A 16,095-nucleotide genomic window follows, 5' to 3' on the forward strand; every position below is an offset into this window, starting at 1 on the left:
ACAGAAATTTTTCGTTAAAATTATTCTTATTTATTAGCAGATTTATGTTGAGAAAGCATGTATTATATATGAGTATTATTGAGAAAATGTATATTTGAGAAAATACTGTTGTTATACAGGATTGTATATTTCTAGTATAAAATGTCAGGAAATATGATTTCAAAATAGAATGTATGATTTTATTTAGTATTGTGTGGCATAAATATTATTTAACGCATATCGTATTATGTTAAATCAATTTTACAAATAAAGTATGTTTCAGTGATTTTCAGAAATAACAAGATAATGTAGTACACTACAATTTTAGAATACACGATAAACAGTACCCTTATTCAGATTAGTATGTATGTTATGTTCGGTGCAAGACGGTGATTGATAGCCGGCGCAAGGCTGCAGTTATGCATGTTTTCGGCGCAAGGCCTTAGTTATGATTGTTTTTGGCGCAAGGCCATAATTATTTATGTTGTTACAGAACTCAGAAATGTTGTCAATCTATTTACGTTAAACAATATATTATCTTGTACTATATGTTATCAGAACCTGGATGATAGTTCAGATCAGTTTCAAGAGCATGGTACCATAACTATACAGTTTAGTTCAGTTTAGACTTATCTAACTACCCCTGATAGTAGAGGGGGTGGGAGATGGATAGTCGATGTGGCTTTCAGTGTAGAGTTGTAGACATCCATCTAGTACTCTGGACTAGGGTGTGGCGGGCCCATCGTACTTATAGACATTTTTGACTCGACAGTGGTCAGCCAGCCATTGTCGGGTCCCGCCTTCGGGCTGCACAACCCATCATGAGGGGTAATACAAGACATTAGCTAGCTATTTGTCCTGGGTAAATTTCAGAATTACTAGTTATATCAGATGATTTTATGAACAGTTAGATACAATATGATTTAGTAGAATTATGAAATTATATGTTTACTCAGTTATGTTTTAACCAGTGTTTCATGTATGTGACATGTACTGTATATCTATTATAGCACTAAATATTCATGTTGCCACACAATTGTATTTAGTTTATTTTCCTTACTGAGTGGTGTCTCACGCCAGTTTAAATCATTCCAGGGAACCCTGAAAGACAAGCGGACCGAGCCCGTCGTTGAGACAGTTTTAACTACCTCGCTAGGAGGGTAAGTTTTGAGCTAGGATGTGATGGTTTTTGGTATTAGCTTCTAGTTCATCTTTTGGTAATTTTGAGGACTGTATATTTAAACAGAATATGGTGGAATGTAGGTACTCTGGTTTATCGTGTTATATGGTTGAGTGATTGAAATTTATATTTATTGCTGCTTAGATTTTCGCTGAGTATGATAGTTGTATCCCCCTTACCAATGGGTTGTGGGTTAACTTTATTATGTTATTAGTTAATGGTATCAGAGTGTTTAACATAATTAATTATGTAGTGAGATAAGCGGGTTGTTACACAAATACATGAAGGTATTAGATCAAATGCAAATATCAGACCGAGTGGACATTCAAGTAGGAAAGATTAAGGTGGAAACTCACTTGGAAGAACTCAAGTACATCCAACAAAGTCATAGTATAATAGGGAGTGTTTTGAGGGAGGAACTATTGTAACTCTTACGGTATTGTTTCATGCGAGATCATTGAGTAAAATTTGAACAAATGCATTTCATATTAGGTTGTAAGTATATAGGATATCACTAAACTCTTATAACAAAACTTAATGAGTTTTCAAATAACAAAAACAAAAAGTTTTGTACAAATATCATATACTTGCCATGTTTTCATAAGGGACAAGTTTTAAACAATCCTAGTGTTGTAAATCTTTCATATACTTGATCCCGGTTGGGTTAAAACCTCATTTGTGCACCACTCAAATTCCTCTGTTGAATTTCCTGAAACACCTTTCAGTATTTGGAGCATAACGTTTTCTAGAGAACTCCAAAAGGGCAATCTTGGTATCTACGGAAAGTTAAGAAAAAATATCATAACTTTCGTGTTGAAGATTTTCACAAATGAGAAGGTTTAGATAATGAACAAACAGGGCAAATTGTCGACAATTTGGCCAGGTGCATTGACAGTTTCAGGCAGAGAGCTGAATGGTTGCCTGAGGAAACCGTTGATGGTTTGCATAAGGATCTAATCCCTAACGACTATAAATGGTTAGTTTTCAAAGTAAATAATTATTTTATCAGCCCAACGACTATAAAACGGCTTGTAGCTCATTTTGACTATAAATACAAGTTCAAAGACTTGTATAATGATTGATTTTTAGTAATAATATATCATTTGAAAGCACACTTTATTTAGTTCATCATCTTTGTGCTCAACTTCTCTCTTACTCTTCAATCTTAGTGTGATACTTTTTACTTTGAGAGAGTTGTGTGAGGATTTTGATTGTATCAATTATCAGCTCATTCAAGGAACATTTGTTTTGTAAATAAGTTTCATCATCTTGTTGTATTAAGGTTCTTGGCGAACCTAGTTCAAAGGTTCTTGGTGAATTGAATTGTAAGGGTTCTTGGTGAACCTTGCTGGAAGGCTCTTGGTGAGTAAAAGGGATTTGTTCCCATAGTGTAAAGGCTTCTCCGCTAGTGAAGGAGTTGTGTTAGTAGATTGTAAAAACCTTGGGTTTTACTCAAGGCATGGACATAGGCAAGGAGTCGAACCATGTTAACATTGGTGTTGAGCTTTTCTTCTCTTCACTTTAATTTATATCTTATGCATGACTTATTTTCTGTATATTATGATATAATTATTTGTATCTTGTAAAGATTTTATATTTTGTAAAGAAAAGAAAAAAATACGTAAAAGAGTCTATTCACTGCCCCTCTAGACTCGACTTAGGGGCCAACAATTTCTAAATAAAAAAAACTAATATTTAACTAAAAACAGTCCTCAAACTGTCTTATTCCTTCCTGCATTGCCTTTTGTTTCCTTTTGTAACCAAAGAAAAAAAAACTTGTCCCATCAGCATTTAGTTGAGCATTTAGTAGTTCAATACAACATTGGATTACAAGAGTTTTAGTTTGTGTCATGTGGTTTTTTATACTTTGCACTTCCACATTCAAGGCTAAAGTTTTTCTAACATTGATATAATGATAGAGATTACAAGCATGATTTGGTAACCCAAGTATAGATATTATAATATTTATTTAATTTCTACAGGGAATGGCTGTAAATTTATTTATTTTGTGATTTTTTTTCTAACTTTATTAAGGATTTTAAGGCTATATCTTTATAAAATATTTTTAGAATCTTTTCATAGTTATTCATTAGGAAACTAGGATTTAGGCCTTATTAAGGTTCTAGTACTTGTTTGCTTCCTCTTCAAGCATAGGTAGTCTATGAAACATAAAAAAGGGACTAGAATGTCTCTTTTAGGGAGGTTGAATTTATCAATCAAGAATGGTTCTAGTGCTTTTGTGCTCCCTAGGGGCATTATCCTTCCATTGTATCCCCTTATTTTTCTTTCCTCCCTCCTTAGTCCTTTAAGATTTGTTTCCTATCTCCCCATCCCCTCTATACTAAGTCTCTCTCTCTCTCTCTCTCTCTCTCTCTCTCTCTCTCTCTCTCTCTCTCTCACACACACACACACACACATCCTGAATTACATTCTCTTTATTAATCAAGTGAAGAAAAATTAGGTTTTAAATTAATGCAAGTTTTTTTTTTTCCCCGTACTATTCCTTCCCTTAATGTTTGCATTTGGAGAAACCTATGTCTAGCACATGCTTGTATGGGTTATGCTTTTCAAATGAGCTAATTTTCCATATATGAAACAATATAATGATATATACACGCATGTATTTTTCCTGAACGAGTTATTCTTTTCCAAACTATTGAAACAAGTCATATCAAAATAGATTATGTCTACAATTATTCAAGGGTTTTCCATCATGATATTGTTAAGACATGGTTAATTTAAAGTTTCCATGATGTTTACCTGGAATTGGATGACTTGAAGGAGATAAAGGAGCCAATATGGTCTACCAAACCAAAAGAAATTGTCGTTAGGATTCACAAGAAAAGCCCCTTGAGTTACACTATTCTTGTTGCTACTCTCCAAACACATTTCAGTTATTATAACTTCCAATTTTGTCCCCACAACTAGAAGAATCTGTAGTAAAAATAACATAGTATAAAAGAGAGAAATTATAATGTCTACTTAAAATGGTACCAAACAGGGGTAGCTTATTGACTATACCATTAGAGGAATGAAAGGTAGCCAATAGTAGTTGTAGAACTCTGCAGAGAAATTTGGTTAAAAATGAGCAATAACATTATTGCATTGCTAATAGAAAAAGGTGGCTTGTTCAGCTATATAGAGAGCTAAGTCTATGGAGTTAAATGCAAATTTGGTCGTAGAATTGTTAAATTTATTTATGGTGGTTGTAATAATCTTTCATTGCAAATCATTGCTATTTTGTTTAAATTATTGCAATTTCATTCCAATAATTGCATAATTTAGATTATACAAGGACAACATTATAAAGAAAATTTTTCAGTGACCAAGATAGAAATTGTAGAAAGTTCGGTAACCAGAAGTACATTTAACTCCAGATGAATCCCCGCTCTCATGCTTTTGTGATTTTTCAAAAATGAAATTGTGTGCAAAGGCAATAGCTTAAAATGACTTGTCATGGGTTATCTTGACATTCGGTGGTTGGATAGCATATGTTACTACAATAGGAGCACATAGATGCTAAGTTGCTTACTCAACATGGCCAGGGATGGACATGGTTTGGCTATATTCCTTGACAAGGTTGCTTATAGTGGTTGGTTTTGGTTGACATGGTTCGATAGTTAACTCAGGTATGTCAGATGCCTCATTGATATATGGTGTTGGTGGGACATGGAACAAGTCATGGTTTAGGGGAAACCATGCTTAAAGGGTTGACCCATGGGTAGTATATGATGTCATGTCAAATGCTGCAGTGTTGATATATTGACCTAGTAGGGAAATTACTTCATAGTTTTTGTTGTAAGGATGATAACAAGATTGGTGGAAGGATGAATTTGTCGCTGACATTGGAGTCTTTTTTAGCCATATAATTGTGCACATAACTTGTTTAGCCTTGTTGGTAAATACTGGCTACGTCCAACACAACCTTGGCAGTCAAGGTTGTCAATTATGTATTAATATGACATGTGGGTGGCATGAGACACTAAAGGGAATTCATGAATGGTGTTCCTGCACATGTTAGGAGTGTGTAATCCTTGTCTTCAAATAAGAAAAGCTTAAGTGATGTTGCTCTTGTAAACACTGTAGATTTTTAAATGTTGTTTCATTATTACATACTTGTAGGATACCAAAAAATCTATGTGTGTGTGTCATTAGCTTAACTAAGTGTTGACATGATGTCGTCATAGTATCAAGGAGTGTAGCAAAGACTTAGACCATGTGACAAGTGGTATCATAGCTTGGTTGGTGATGGCGAACTCAGGTTAGTGGGATCAATTAGACTGTTTGGACAACTTCCTTGATTTTCCATAGATTACGATGTAGTTCCATTGGTAGTACAGTGTCAATGTTTAACTAAGGAATTGGTTGAGATGTAATATTGACATGTTGATTTTTTGGTTGCTAGAGAAACCAAAATATCAATGTTTTTCATTGATATGACGACCTTTACAAAGACCTTGAATGGCAGAATTTGGCTTAATAAATGGTGCAATCACCCTTGTCAAAAGGGCGGCCATCTCCTTAAGTTTTGGTGAGGGTGAGGCCTCTCAAAAAATTTGAGTCCCTAAACCGAAATCCTTTGAAGGAAGTCACAGTGCGAAGGACTTTGAGAATATGAGCATATAAAACACTACTTCAAGGCTTCCCACATTCTAGAGAACGAAAAGGTTACCATAATATCAACGTACATGTCATGTGATGCTAAGTTATGGTGGTATATACGGATAGCGGATGATGAAAATGTAGGAAGACATTGAATTAAGATGTGGGAAACCTTAAAGAAGGAATTGAAAGCTCTATCCTTCCTTCTAGCATGACTTAGGTCGCAAAGGATGCCTTTAAACAATTAAAGTAGATTGGAACCATAAGGGACTGAGTCAAGTAGTTCAGTTCTTTAATATTAGACAACAAGAACATGTCAGAGTAAGAAAATTTGTTCAACTTTTGTTATAGTTTATAAGCGTGGGCATAGATGCAACTACGTAAAGGAGTGCAAGATCTCCTAGTAGCCATTGGAGCAGTAGGTGACTTGGTTGATTTCAAAATCAACACTAAGACCATGGGTCACAAGGCCAAGCCTAGGAAATACAAAGTTAAAGGTAAGACCAACAAAGAGAAGGGAAAGAAGAAGGATGATCGGGAGAAGTCCAAAGGTGAAGGCAACAGCTAGAATAAAGGGAAGGATGCTTCCTAAAGTTCCCAGAAGTTTTGGTTGTTTTATTTATAACAACCCTCACTAAGCCTGTGATTTTCCTAAGCCGAATAATTTGAATGCCTTGGTAGCCTTAGATTTGAAAGATGATAATTCAGATGAGGAGGGGCCTTTGCACATCAACCCACTACAATTTCTAAATGCTATCAATGTTGTGAATCCTTTCTCTCAGAAAATCCAAGTGTATGTTCATGTGAAGATCAATAGAATTAAAGCTAATGCAATCGTGGATTCAGGGGCCACACACAACTTTGTTGCAAAGAAGAAAGTGACAAAGGTTGGCCTCAAACTCATTCAAAATTCAAGTCAGATCAAGGTTGTGAACTTTAAAGCCATGCGTATTTAGGGCATGGCTATTGCTACCCCAACCATGATATCATGGGAAGGAGATGTAGTCTAATGATGGTGCCCTTATATCATTTTAATTTCATACTCGACTTGGAATTCTTTGTGAAGGCTAAAATGATGCTAATGCCTTACATTGTTGGAATCTTGATCCCTGATGAGAAGGCTTTTTGCTTTGTTTCTGTATTGTACAAGTATCCAAGCAAGAAGTGTGGTAAGTAGAAGGTGGGTGTCATTTTAGCTATGCAATTGAATGACAAATTGAGGAAAGGGGACTCTACATTCTTGGCTGCACTTGTGAAGATCAAACTAGACTAGTTGGTGGAAGTTCCCAATGCAATTGCAAAACTTTTGGGAGATTTCTTTGACGTCATGCTCTTATAACTCCTACAATATCTTCCATTAGATGTTGATGCTTGGTTTTAGAGCTCCTGCACATGCCTCGCACAAAATGAGATTGTTGGAGTTGCCAGAATTGATGAAGTAATTGGATGAGTTGTTGAATGCAAAACTTGTTCAACCCTCCAAGGTTGATGCTATGGTATTGTTCTAAAAGAAGTAGGAATCTTTGCTATGGATATGTGTAGATTATAAGGCCATGAACAAGGTCACAATAAAGAATAAATATCAAGTCCCTAATGTTAAGTTGTTGTTCGATCAATTGGAAAAAAAGCATCATTCTTCATAATACAAGACGTGTGATCAAGCTATTGACAAATGAGGATTGTAGAGGGGGATGAACATAAGGCAACTAGTGTAATCAGAAATGGTTCCTATAAGTTCTTAGTAATGTCATTTGGTTTGAAAACTGTCCCTGTAACTTTTCTATAATTTAATGAATGATGTTTTCTATGAATTCATCAAGAAGTTATGTTCTTAGGACACTAGGTTAGCCAAAGGTAGGTGTGTATGGATGAACAAAAGATAAATACTATCATTAACTAGCCTACACTATCAAAGGTGGCCGAGTTGTGTTCATTTTGGGTTTGGCTTACTATTACTTGAAGTTTATCTAAGGGTAATAAAAAAGAGTTATCTTATTGATAAAATTATTAAAGAAATAAAACAACAGGGCATGGACAAATGCGTCTCAAGATGCCTTTGATGGCTTGAAGTTGTTAGTTTCATCAAATGCAGTGTTGTGGTTGCCTATATTCGATCTATTTTTTGAGGTACATACAAATACTTCTGACAGAGTTATCAAGGGAGTCCTTCTGCAAGAGGGATACCCTGTGGCTTTTAAGAGTAGAAAATTGAAGGAATTTGAGACTTGATACTCCACTCATGAAAAGGAAATGATTGCAGTAGTGTATTGCTTGGAGACTTTGAAGTATTACCTGCTAGGAACTCAGTTCACTGTGGTGATTGATAATGTGGCCAATACTAACTTCAAAACTCAAAAGAAACTCTCACCAAAGTAGGCTTGGTGGCAAGAGTTTCTAGTTCAATTAAACTTCGAATGGACGCACAAACTAGGGAGGCAAAACCAAGTGGCTGATGCTTTGAGGAAAGAAGTGGAGGCATGTGTGACAACCCTTACACAATAAGAATGCAAGTTCTTGGACCATGTTCAAGATGCTGTAAAGACAAACTTTGAGTTCAATGGACTTTAACAGATGGTGAATGATGGGATTATATGCCAATACTTGTTGGAAGATCAATTATTATACACAAAGAGTAGCATAGTATACATTCCTTCTAATAGCGGACTTAGAAATGAATTACTGTAAGAGGTGCATGATGCACAATGAGGTTGGTCATTGAAGAAAGGCAAGGATATTGACACTACTAACTAGATCATATTTTTGGCCTAAGATGGAGGAAGATGTTGAAGTCTATGTTAAGACATGTCTTGTATATCAACAAGAAAAGCTTAAAAGACAAAGGGATGCACAGTTGCTGCAACCTCTTCCTATTCTAGAAAAGCCATTGAGAAATGTGTCTATGGATTTTATTGTGGGTGTACTAAAGGTAAAGGGCTTGCACTCTATTTTTGTGCTTGTAGATTGGTTCTCCAAGTATGCAATATTCATACCAGCACCACATGCTTGTCTTGCAGAGGTGGCTACAAAATGATTTTTCAAACATGTGGTTAAACACTTTGGGATGCTCAAGGATATATTAAGTGACAAAGAAACTAGATTTACAAGTAGATTGTGGACACACTTATTCAACCAGATGGGAACTAAGTTGAAGTTCTTAACAATAAATCATCCTTAGGTAGATGGCTAAACTGAGAGGGTGAATGCTTTGTTTGAGGAATATTTGAGGCACTATATGACTAGAAGTCAAAAGAATTGAGTTGATTTTCTTGATTTTTCCCAATTCAACAACAACCTAAATACATATTCTTTTACAGGAATGGGTATATTTAAATTTGATTCAGGTATAGAGTCATGTGGGACATTTCTTGCTGCATACTAGTTAGCTTATAGTAAATAGGAAATGCTTGAAATGGTAAGATATGTCTTGTTTAAGGCAGCACAATTGATGAAGAAATATACAAATAGAAAGAGAAAGGATGTTTAGTTTTAGGAAGGGGACATGGTTCTTCACCTCAGATATGGAAGAAGATAGGCAGCAAGACAGTGCATAAGGGATTGATCTCTAAGTATGATGGTCTATCTGGCATTTAGAAGAAAGTGGGAAATGTTGCTTACATATTAAAGTTGCTTGATAGACTAAAAGTATCCAACTTTCTATGTAAGTTTCTTGAAGCCTTATATGTAGACATCTTAAATGAGAACAAGATGTGACAAATATAGCTTTACCAGTGATAAGGAAAAAAATGATAAGGATATTGACAGGATTCTTGATCACAAAACTAAGGTACAAACTCAGAATAATCATAGAACCCATTACTTGGTAAAGTGGAAGGGTTTATCACAAGTAGAATCTATATGGGAACATTATGTGACACTGGCAGTTTGAGAAATAGATAAGGGACTATGTTGACATGGCGTGGGCAATTCATGTGCCAAGGCAATAACTTAAGATGACTTGTCATGAGTTATCTTGACATTTGATGGTTTGATAGGCTATGTTGCTAAAGAAAGAGCACATATATGCTAAGTTGCCTACTTGACATGGTTAGGGATGGACATGGTTGAGGCCATGGTCGTTGACAAGGTTACTTACAGTAGTTGGTTTCGATTGACTTGGTCAGTCGGTTGACTTGGTCATATGGTTAAGTCAAGTATGTCAAGCTCCTCATTGACTTATGGTGTTGGTTGGACCCAAAATAAGTCATGGTTAACGGGAAACTATGCTCAACACAAAATGTTGACTTGTGAGCAGTATACAGTGTCAATGTCAAATTCTATAGTGTTGACATATTGACCAGGTAGGGCAGTTACTGGGCAGTTTTCATTATAATGTTGTCACACAAGCTTGGCCGAAGGATGAATTCGTGGGTTGACATCTGAGCATATTTCTAGCCACATTATTATGAACATAACTTGTTTAGCCTCGCTAGAAAATGGTAGTCTCGTGTAGCACAACCTAGGCAGTTGAGGTTGTCAATTTTAGACCCTAGGCAGTTGGGGGTATCAGTTGTGTATTAATATGACATGTGGATGACATGGACACTAGAGAGAACTCATGCATGGTATTCCAACACATATTAAGAGTGTATAATCCTTGTCTTTGAATAAGAGAATGTTTGGTGACGTTGCTCTTATAAACATTGTTGCCTTGTGAATGTTGTTTCATTGTTACATACTTGTAGGACTTAATGAATCTATATGTATGTGTGTCTTTGGTTAATCAAGCATGAGTTGGTGCCATCATAGTGTCAAGGAGTGTAGTAAAGACTTAGACCCTGTGATACCTACCATCATTGTCATTTAATCAACAGAAGTCTCCTAATTCAACTAAATGATGCAAGCCCTATCCTGATTATATGCATAGCTTGAACAAATGACACATTAGGTGCTGTGAAGTGTCTTACCATGTGCATTGAAAAATATAAAAAATATGGAGAAGATCCAGATCCAGAAGCTGCAAGAGAGAGTGCCACATAATTTAGTGTCTAAAATATTGATAAGATGAATTTTTTAATAAATTGTTTCTTGTATTTTGTCATAAGTGTTACTTTCTTTTAAAATGAATTACAGAATAATCTTTTTGTTTTTATGCCACACTAAGTGGTGGTTCCACCTAGGGGTGGGGTTTGAACCACACCCTCAACCTCCAAAATTGTTTACTATTATTATAATTTTCAAGATTTTCCATTTGTATTATATCATTGATCCCTTATTTATTTATTTATTTTTCTTTTAAATGTTTATTGAGATTAGGAAGAACGACAGGGAAGTATATCATCCTTCTAAAAGTCACCCATGTCCTATTCTAAAATTTGAATTTAAAGCCTCTCTTTGTGGTGCTTATTAGAATATAATAGGTCGTGTGAATCGATAGATTCAAATTGATTCGTTAGATTCATGAGGTGAATTGATAAATTCAGAAATGATTCAGTTGTTTTCAGATTCTCTAGTAAGATTCGAATCAATTAGTGTGGAATTGATATGAATCGTATGAATTGAATTGTGAATCATAAGATTCAAACAATAACATATTTAGTTGTATTTTGATTATGGGTTTGTTTTATACTTTTACGTAACTTCTCCTTTAATGAGTTTGTTTTATTTTATTTTTTTATGGTATATACATGTACATGTTTGTGCATATCCAACAAAAAATTCCTTTATTTTTTAGGATACAATGAAATTTGTTGTTATTATTATTATTAATATTGCTATTATTTTAATTTTAGGCATTTAATTATCAATTTCAATATGACAGTATCCCAAAACAAAAAAAAAAAAAAAAAAAACAAAAAACAAGAAACAAAAAAATGAAGAAGAAGAAGAAGAAGAAGAAGAAGAGAAAATCTAGTAGACATAACTATAAAAATTATTGTCATAAATATATTTAAGATCAGTTAGTATCTATAATTATATTTATATTTTTAAAGAATAAAAATTATGATTATAATTTTTTCAGTTCGAAAATTTGTGTCTTGGCCCCAAAATAAAAAATTAATCAACTCAAAAAGTCCCAAATAAAATGTAGAAAAGTTTTTTTGTTTTTTTTTGGGAAGAACCCAAAGCCACCCACAGCGGCCCGTCTCAAGTGTAGAACATTGAATGATAGTTTTTATTTTTATGGATTTAGTCTGCCCTCCTCCCCAATGGCCGTCACAAAATCCTAAATCCACCGCGGCTACTCGTTAACTATGCAGCCACTTATCTGCGATTTAAGTAATTTGTACCTGATTCCAATCACTTGCTCAATGTCATTGTCAAAAGCTCTGGCAATGTACCTCTGAAAGTTGAAATTGCTGCCTTCAAAAACGTGGGCCTAAGGAACAAAAAAAACATGTTCAGATTTGAGTTGGGGAGAAACATTATTATAGTTGGTATGGGCAATGGATAATGGGGAATTTGCTCAACTGTGTCCTGCAATTCAGGTGAGCTGTTTTTGGTTTGAGCTTGAGGCTCGTAGACATTTAAATACATCTGAACCTCCACACCAAGTTGTTTTGCTTTAACACGCTCTAGATGAAATTACTTACTGTGATGAACCCGCTGCGAAGAGTGAAGTAATCAGCTTTTGAGATCGAACCACTGAGCTGTCGAATGAAGCTAACCTGAAACAGAGCAATAACTTTGGTGATCATGAGATGAGTGCAGAGACTGATTTAACATCAATAGCGTCTTCAGGAACGAACTTTTTCATTCCAGCTCTAAAGTGTATTTTTAATGTAGCAAGAGAGAGATTTCCCCAAAATTATCTTGGCAATCACTAAATGTTTGTCCCGAGTCTCAACTGTTTCTATGAAAACAGCCTAAAACAGTCCCTGGAAATTGGGCATATTTGTACTGTTCCTTTTCCATTATGGATTGGAGATCGTACTTTAGGAAAAATTATTCCCTGGCCTATCATTGATAAATTTGCTATCTCCCCAAAATTGCTTTGCATGATGTGGTAGTTTAGAAGTTATTTGCTGAAAAATGTGTGAACTAAACCATTCTAAGCGTGTTGCTTTTAACGCGGCTTCATTAATCACAACAAAAAACATGAATTTTTAGCAAGGATCTATGTTACTATTTTTTCTTTCCTGATACCAGTTATCTGTCATGTATGCTTGCTAATCATCTTTACTTGTGGTCGGTGCAAAATTGTTGCAGGTGACAATGTAGGAATTTGCACACTTACTGGCCAAAGGAAGACCATATAATGAGTCCAAATCTTTAAATGCTGTTGCCCAAAAGATGTTTGACTAGTGAGTCGGAACCTTCTTGAATCTGTACATCCGATTAGTCTTCAAACTTTAAAGAACAAAAATATAAAGAAAAATTTGATGCTTTGCGAATATGATAAACCTGACCGGCTGTCCTAGCATGGAATAGTAGGTTTGATGATTCAACCCATCAAGAACCCTGGACGAATCCTTTTTGGACTCCCTCCCCCCGACCGTACTGAACTGGGGAGCAAAGGTATGTCCAAGACATGTTCCAGGTAAGTCGTATTGGTCAGGCATGACTAGCAGAGACAGCACAACTCAAAACCAGGACCGTCCATATTACTTGTTTATCTTGTGTTATGAGATTTGTGCCTCCGCCACTGTGCCCGACCCCCAAGGGCACCCATCAAGTACTTCTTAGCAGTCCAAAAAATAAAATAATTTATGATGTTAAGAAAGTAAGTTTGACACTCAATTATCTGGTGGGAATGTTACGCCCGGCATAAGCAGAACTATATAATAATACAAGGAATAAAAAAAAAAATTGTTAAAAATGGAAAGCCATCACTTCTTTATGCTACCATTTTCTATCTCATAATCAAGGGTCCGAGTCTCTTCCTCCCATGCTTGCCATCTCCCTATCTGCCGATGATATAAAATTTGGATCAGTCATTCGAATTAAATGACATACAAATATTCAAAGAGAAAATAAGAGAAAATGAGTAGAAACTGTGTATGACACTTTAAAGTAGTGCTTTCATAATTGATCTTTAAGGTTTGTTCACCACACTCAATGAACTATGGTGGTAGGCACCTGAAATTAGTGGTTAGGAGCTTACAGCCAGCAATTATACTGCAGCGCAAGTCCAGCAGAGGTGGGGTAACCAGTATTCTTGTCCAAAGAGGCATCAAAATTAAGTAAAATACTTTTAAAATGCTAGCACAGAGGATAGTATTTGAAGAATTGATTTCTTACGTACCTTAGTTATCCCCAGACACATTGTTAGTACACAGCATAGAATACGAAATACTGCCAGCACAAAGAGGAAGATATTTAGTTGCCGAATTCCATCCCTGGAAATCAGAGAAACCATCCCCTGTACTCATAGTCAACCAAAAAGAAAGAACTTGATTAGAATATTGTACGTATTTATAATTCTGAGCTAGCAGCTCCTTATTGCAATCCCAATATAAAGCTACAAAGAGATTTTCTCGCTGTAGTAATCAATGAGATACAGAATCATTTTATTTTGATATAACTCACCTTTGCCTGACAGCTGGCTTCATCTGTGATTTCATTGGAGATTGTGGTGTTTGCGTTTGCCTCCAAAATATTTTTGCAAGGAAGAAAAGAGGTTGCCACAGTTTTGGTGACACAGATTTTGGATATGGGTTTTCCAGATATCGTAAGGAAAAATGACATGAAACCCATTATCATCACTTCTGCAGTAACTTTCAAGCCAAAGAACACATCAATTGTTAAATCTAGAGAGAGAGAGAGAGAGAGAGGGAGAGACAGAGTAGGCGCGTGCTAACCTCTTTTAATCTTACCCAAGGCTCTATAGAAAGATTTTCTTTTTCTCCTTCTGAGAAACTGAAACATGCAATTCCACCATAAACACTTGGTCTGACTTAACCGCTCCGCACAGTAAAGATGCACAAGTATGTACGCGCACAAAAGTTCACATATGCATTCATCACTTAAGAGGCAGGCTCACCTCAGCTAGACGGTTCAGTGCTGCAGCAGTGATTACTGAAAGCAGATAGAAGAGCAAATAAAGAATCGATACGGCCCATGTTGGTGTATCTTCAAGGGATCCTTTTCCCATTTCGCTGGGATGTTTATTCTCAAACTAATAATATTCTTAGCTCTTGTTAAGGGAATAGTCTTTATATTTACATGGCTGCTTTCTATCCTTGCAACTACTCTTGTTCTGCCCTGCTTCTCCCTTCCTGTATGGGCGTGTGTATTACTTCACCCCAAAATTAAAAATGTTGAAGTAGAGATAAATGGCACGACGAGAAGTCCTTGGATGTTGATTTTCCCACCAGGGTTGCTGGATTGAAGAGACTTTTTGGTTGTTTCTTTGGGCTAATCAAATAAGGTTCACTTTGGAGATATGGATCGAGATGCATAAAGACACTGAATTTCTCAGTAGGATTCTTGGAAAAGATGGTTTGAAAAACTGCACAAGGTCCTTTCAGATTGTCAAAGGCAAAACTATCTATGCCTCGCAATTCAAACAACCAAGTTTCTAACATAAAGACATACTTTGAGTTCAAGAATCTACAGTCTAGTTTCTTTGTGATTAGCCTGGCAAAAATCCTCTTTATGGCTTCGAATTTTGAATTTTTTCCAAGCTTCAAAAATCACAGTTGACAGATGTAAGGTTCATTTTGATCTTCAGTTGAGTCTTTTACACCAAGTGACTGTAAATTGAAGTTTCTTCATTTTGGATCTTTTTTCAAACGATATTTATGAATGAAATAGAAGTTGCCATGTCAAAGAGATTGAGACTGGAGTTGGAGCAAGCTAACATTGAAGATGCCACAGATATTAAGTAGTGTGTCGTGGATGTTGATCTCTGCGGTCGTGAACAGGTACATGATGCCTACCCTCTTTGTGCATCATTTACATTGCGGAGACTGTCCAATTGTCAAAGTTGCACCAAAGATGAAGCAAAGTCAATTTCCTCATCTGTTTGATGTAGATATTGAAAGTTCTCATAATCGGTATATTTACTTCCATTGCACAGAATTGCTCTAAATCCAAAGACATTGAAAGCATCCATTTAATTATTTGGATTTAACCACTAGTTGTTTAAATAGTAACGGACTTCCCTTTCTTTGAAATTATTTTACAGTTTATTAATGCTTGGTATCTAACAGCTCCTATCCCATTTTTCTGCAAGTATTTTTGCTAGTTAAAAATTTTAGGTCTTACTTTTCCCACTGCTAGTGCTTATCAATTTGAGTAACACAATTGAAAAGTTGCATAAATGTTTCTCATAAATTATGATGGAGTTATTGTAAACAAGAAGACCTAAGAAATACTAATAATAATAATAATTAAATTTCAAACTTGCACAACTAACAATTAATTATATTTCAAACATGCACACATCGGAGGAT

General features: G+C 35.5%; 1 protein-coding gene across 1 annotated transcript in view; it reads right to left on the reverse strand.

Annotated features, from left to right (window-relative positions):
* The window catches only part of LOC131148916 (MLO-like protein 6), a 39,066-nt gene extending 23,667 nt beyond the window's left edge, over positions 1 to 15,399 (reverse strand). Inside the window, exons 1-11 of the mRNA XM_058098880.1 lie at positions 14,682 to 15,399; positions 14,500 to 14,557; positions 14,228 to 14,415; positions 13,944 to 14,060; positions 13,545 to 13,605; positions 12,936 to 13,024; positions 12,292 to 12,366; positions 11,989 to 12,077; positions 10,666 to 10,715; positions 4,181 to 4,221; positions 3,920 to 4,093 (exon numbers count right to left, since the gene is read on the reverse strand). Of these exons, the coding sequence (XP_057954863.1) occupies positions 3,920 to 4,093; positions 4,181 to 4,221; positions 10,666 to 10,715; positions 11,989 to 12,077; positions 12,292 to 12,366; positions 12,936 to 13,024; positions 13,545 to 13,605; positions 13,944 to 14,060; positions 14,228 to 14,415; positions 14,500 to 14,557; positions 14,682 to 14,792 (1,053 nt within the window). The 5' untranslated portion in view covers positions 14,793 to 15,399. The remainder of the gene's footprint in view (positions 1 to 3,919; positions 4,094 to 4,180; positions 4,222 to 10,665; positions 10,716 to 11,988; positions 12,078 to 12,291; positions 12,367 to 12,935; positions 13,025 to 13,544; positions 13,606 to 13,943; positions 14,061 to 14,227; positions 14,416 to 14,499; positions 14,558 to 14,681) is intronic.
* Between the last annotated feature and the right edge of the window lie 696 nt (positions 15,400 to 16,095).

The sequence above is a fragment of the Malania oleifera genome, chromosome 2 (genome assembly GCF_029873635.1).
Source record: "Malania oleifera isolate guangnan ecotype guangnan chromosome 2, ASM2987363v1, whole genome shotgun sequence".
Taxonomy (NCBI): domain Eukaryota; kingdom Viridiplantae; phylum Streptophyta; class Magnoliopsida; order Santalales; family Ximeniaceae; genus Malania; species Malania oleifera.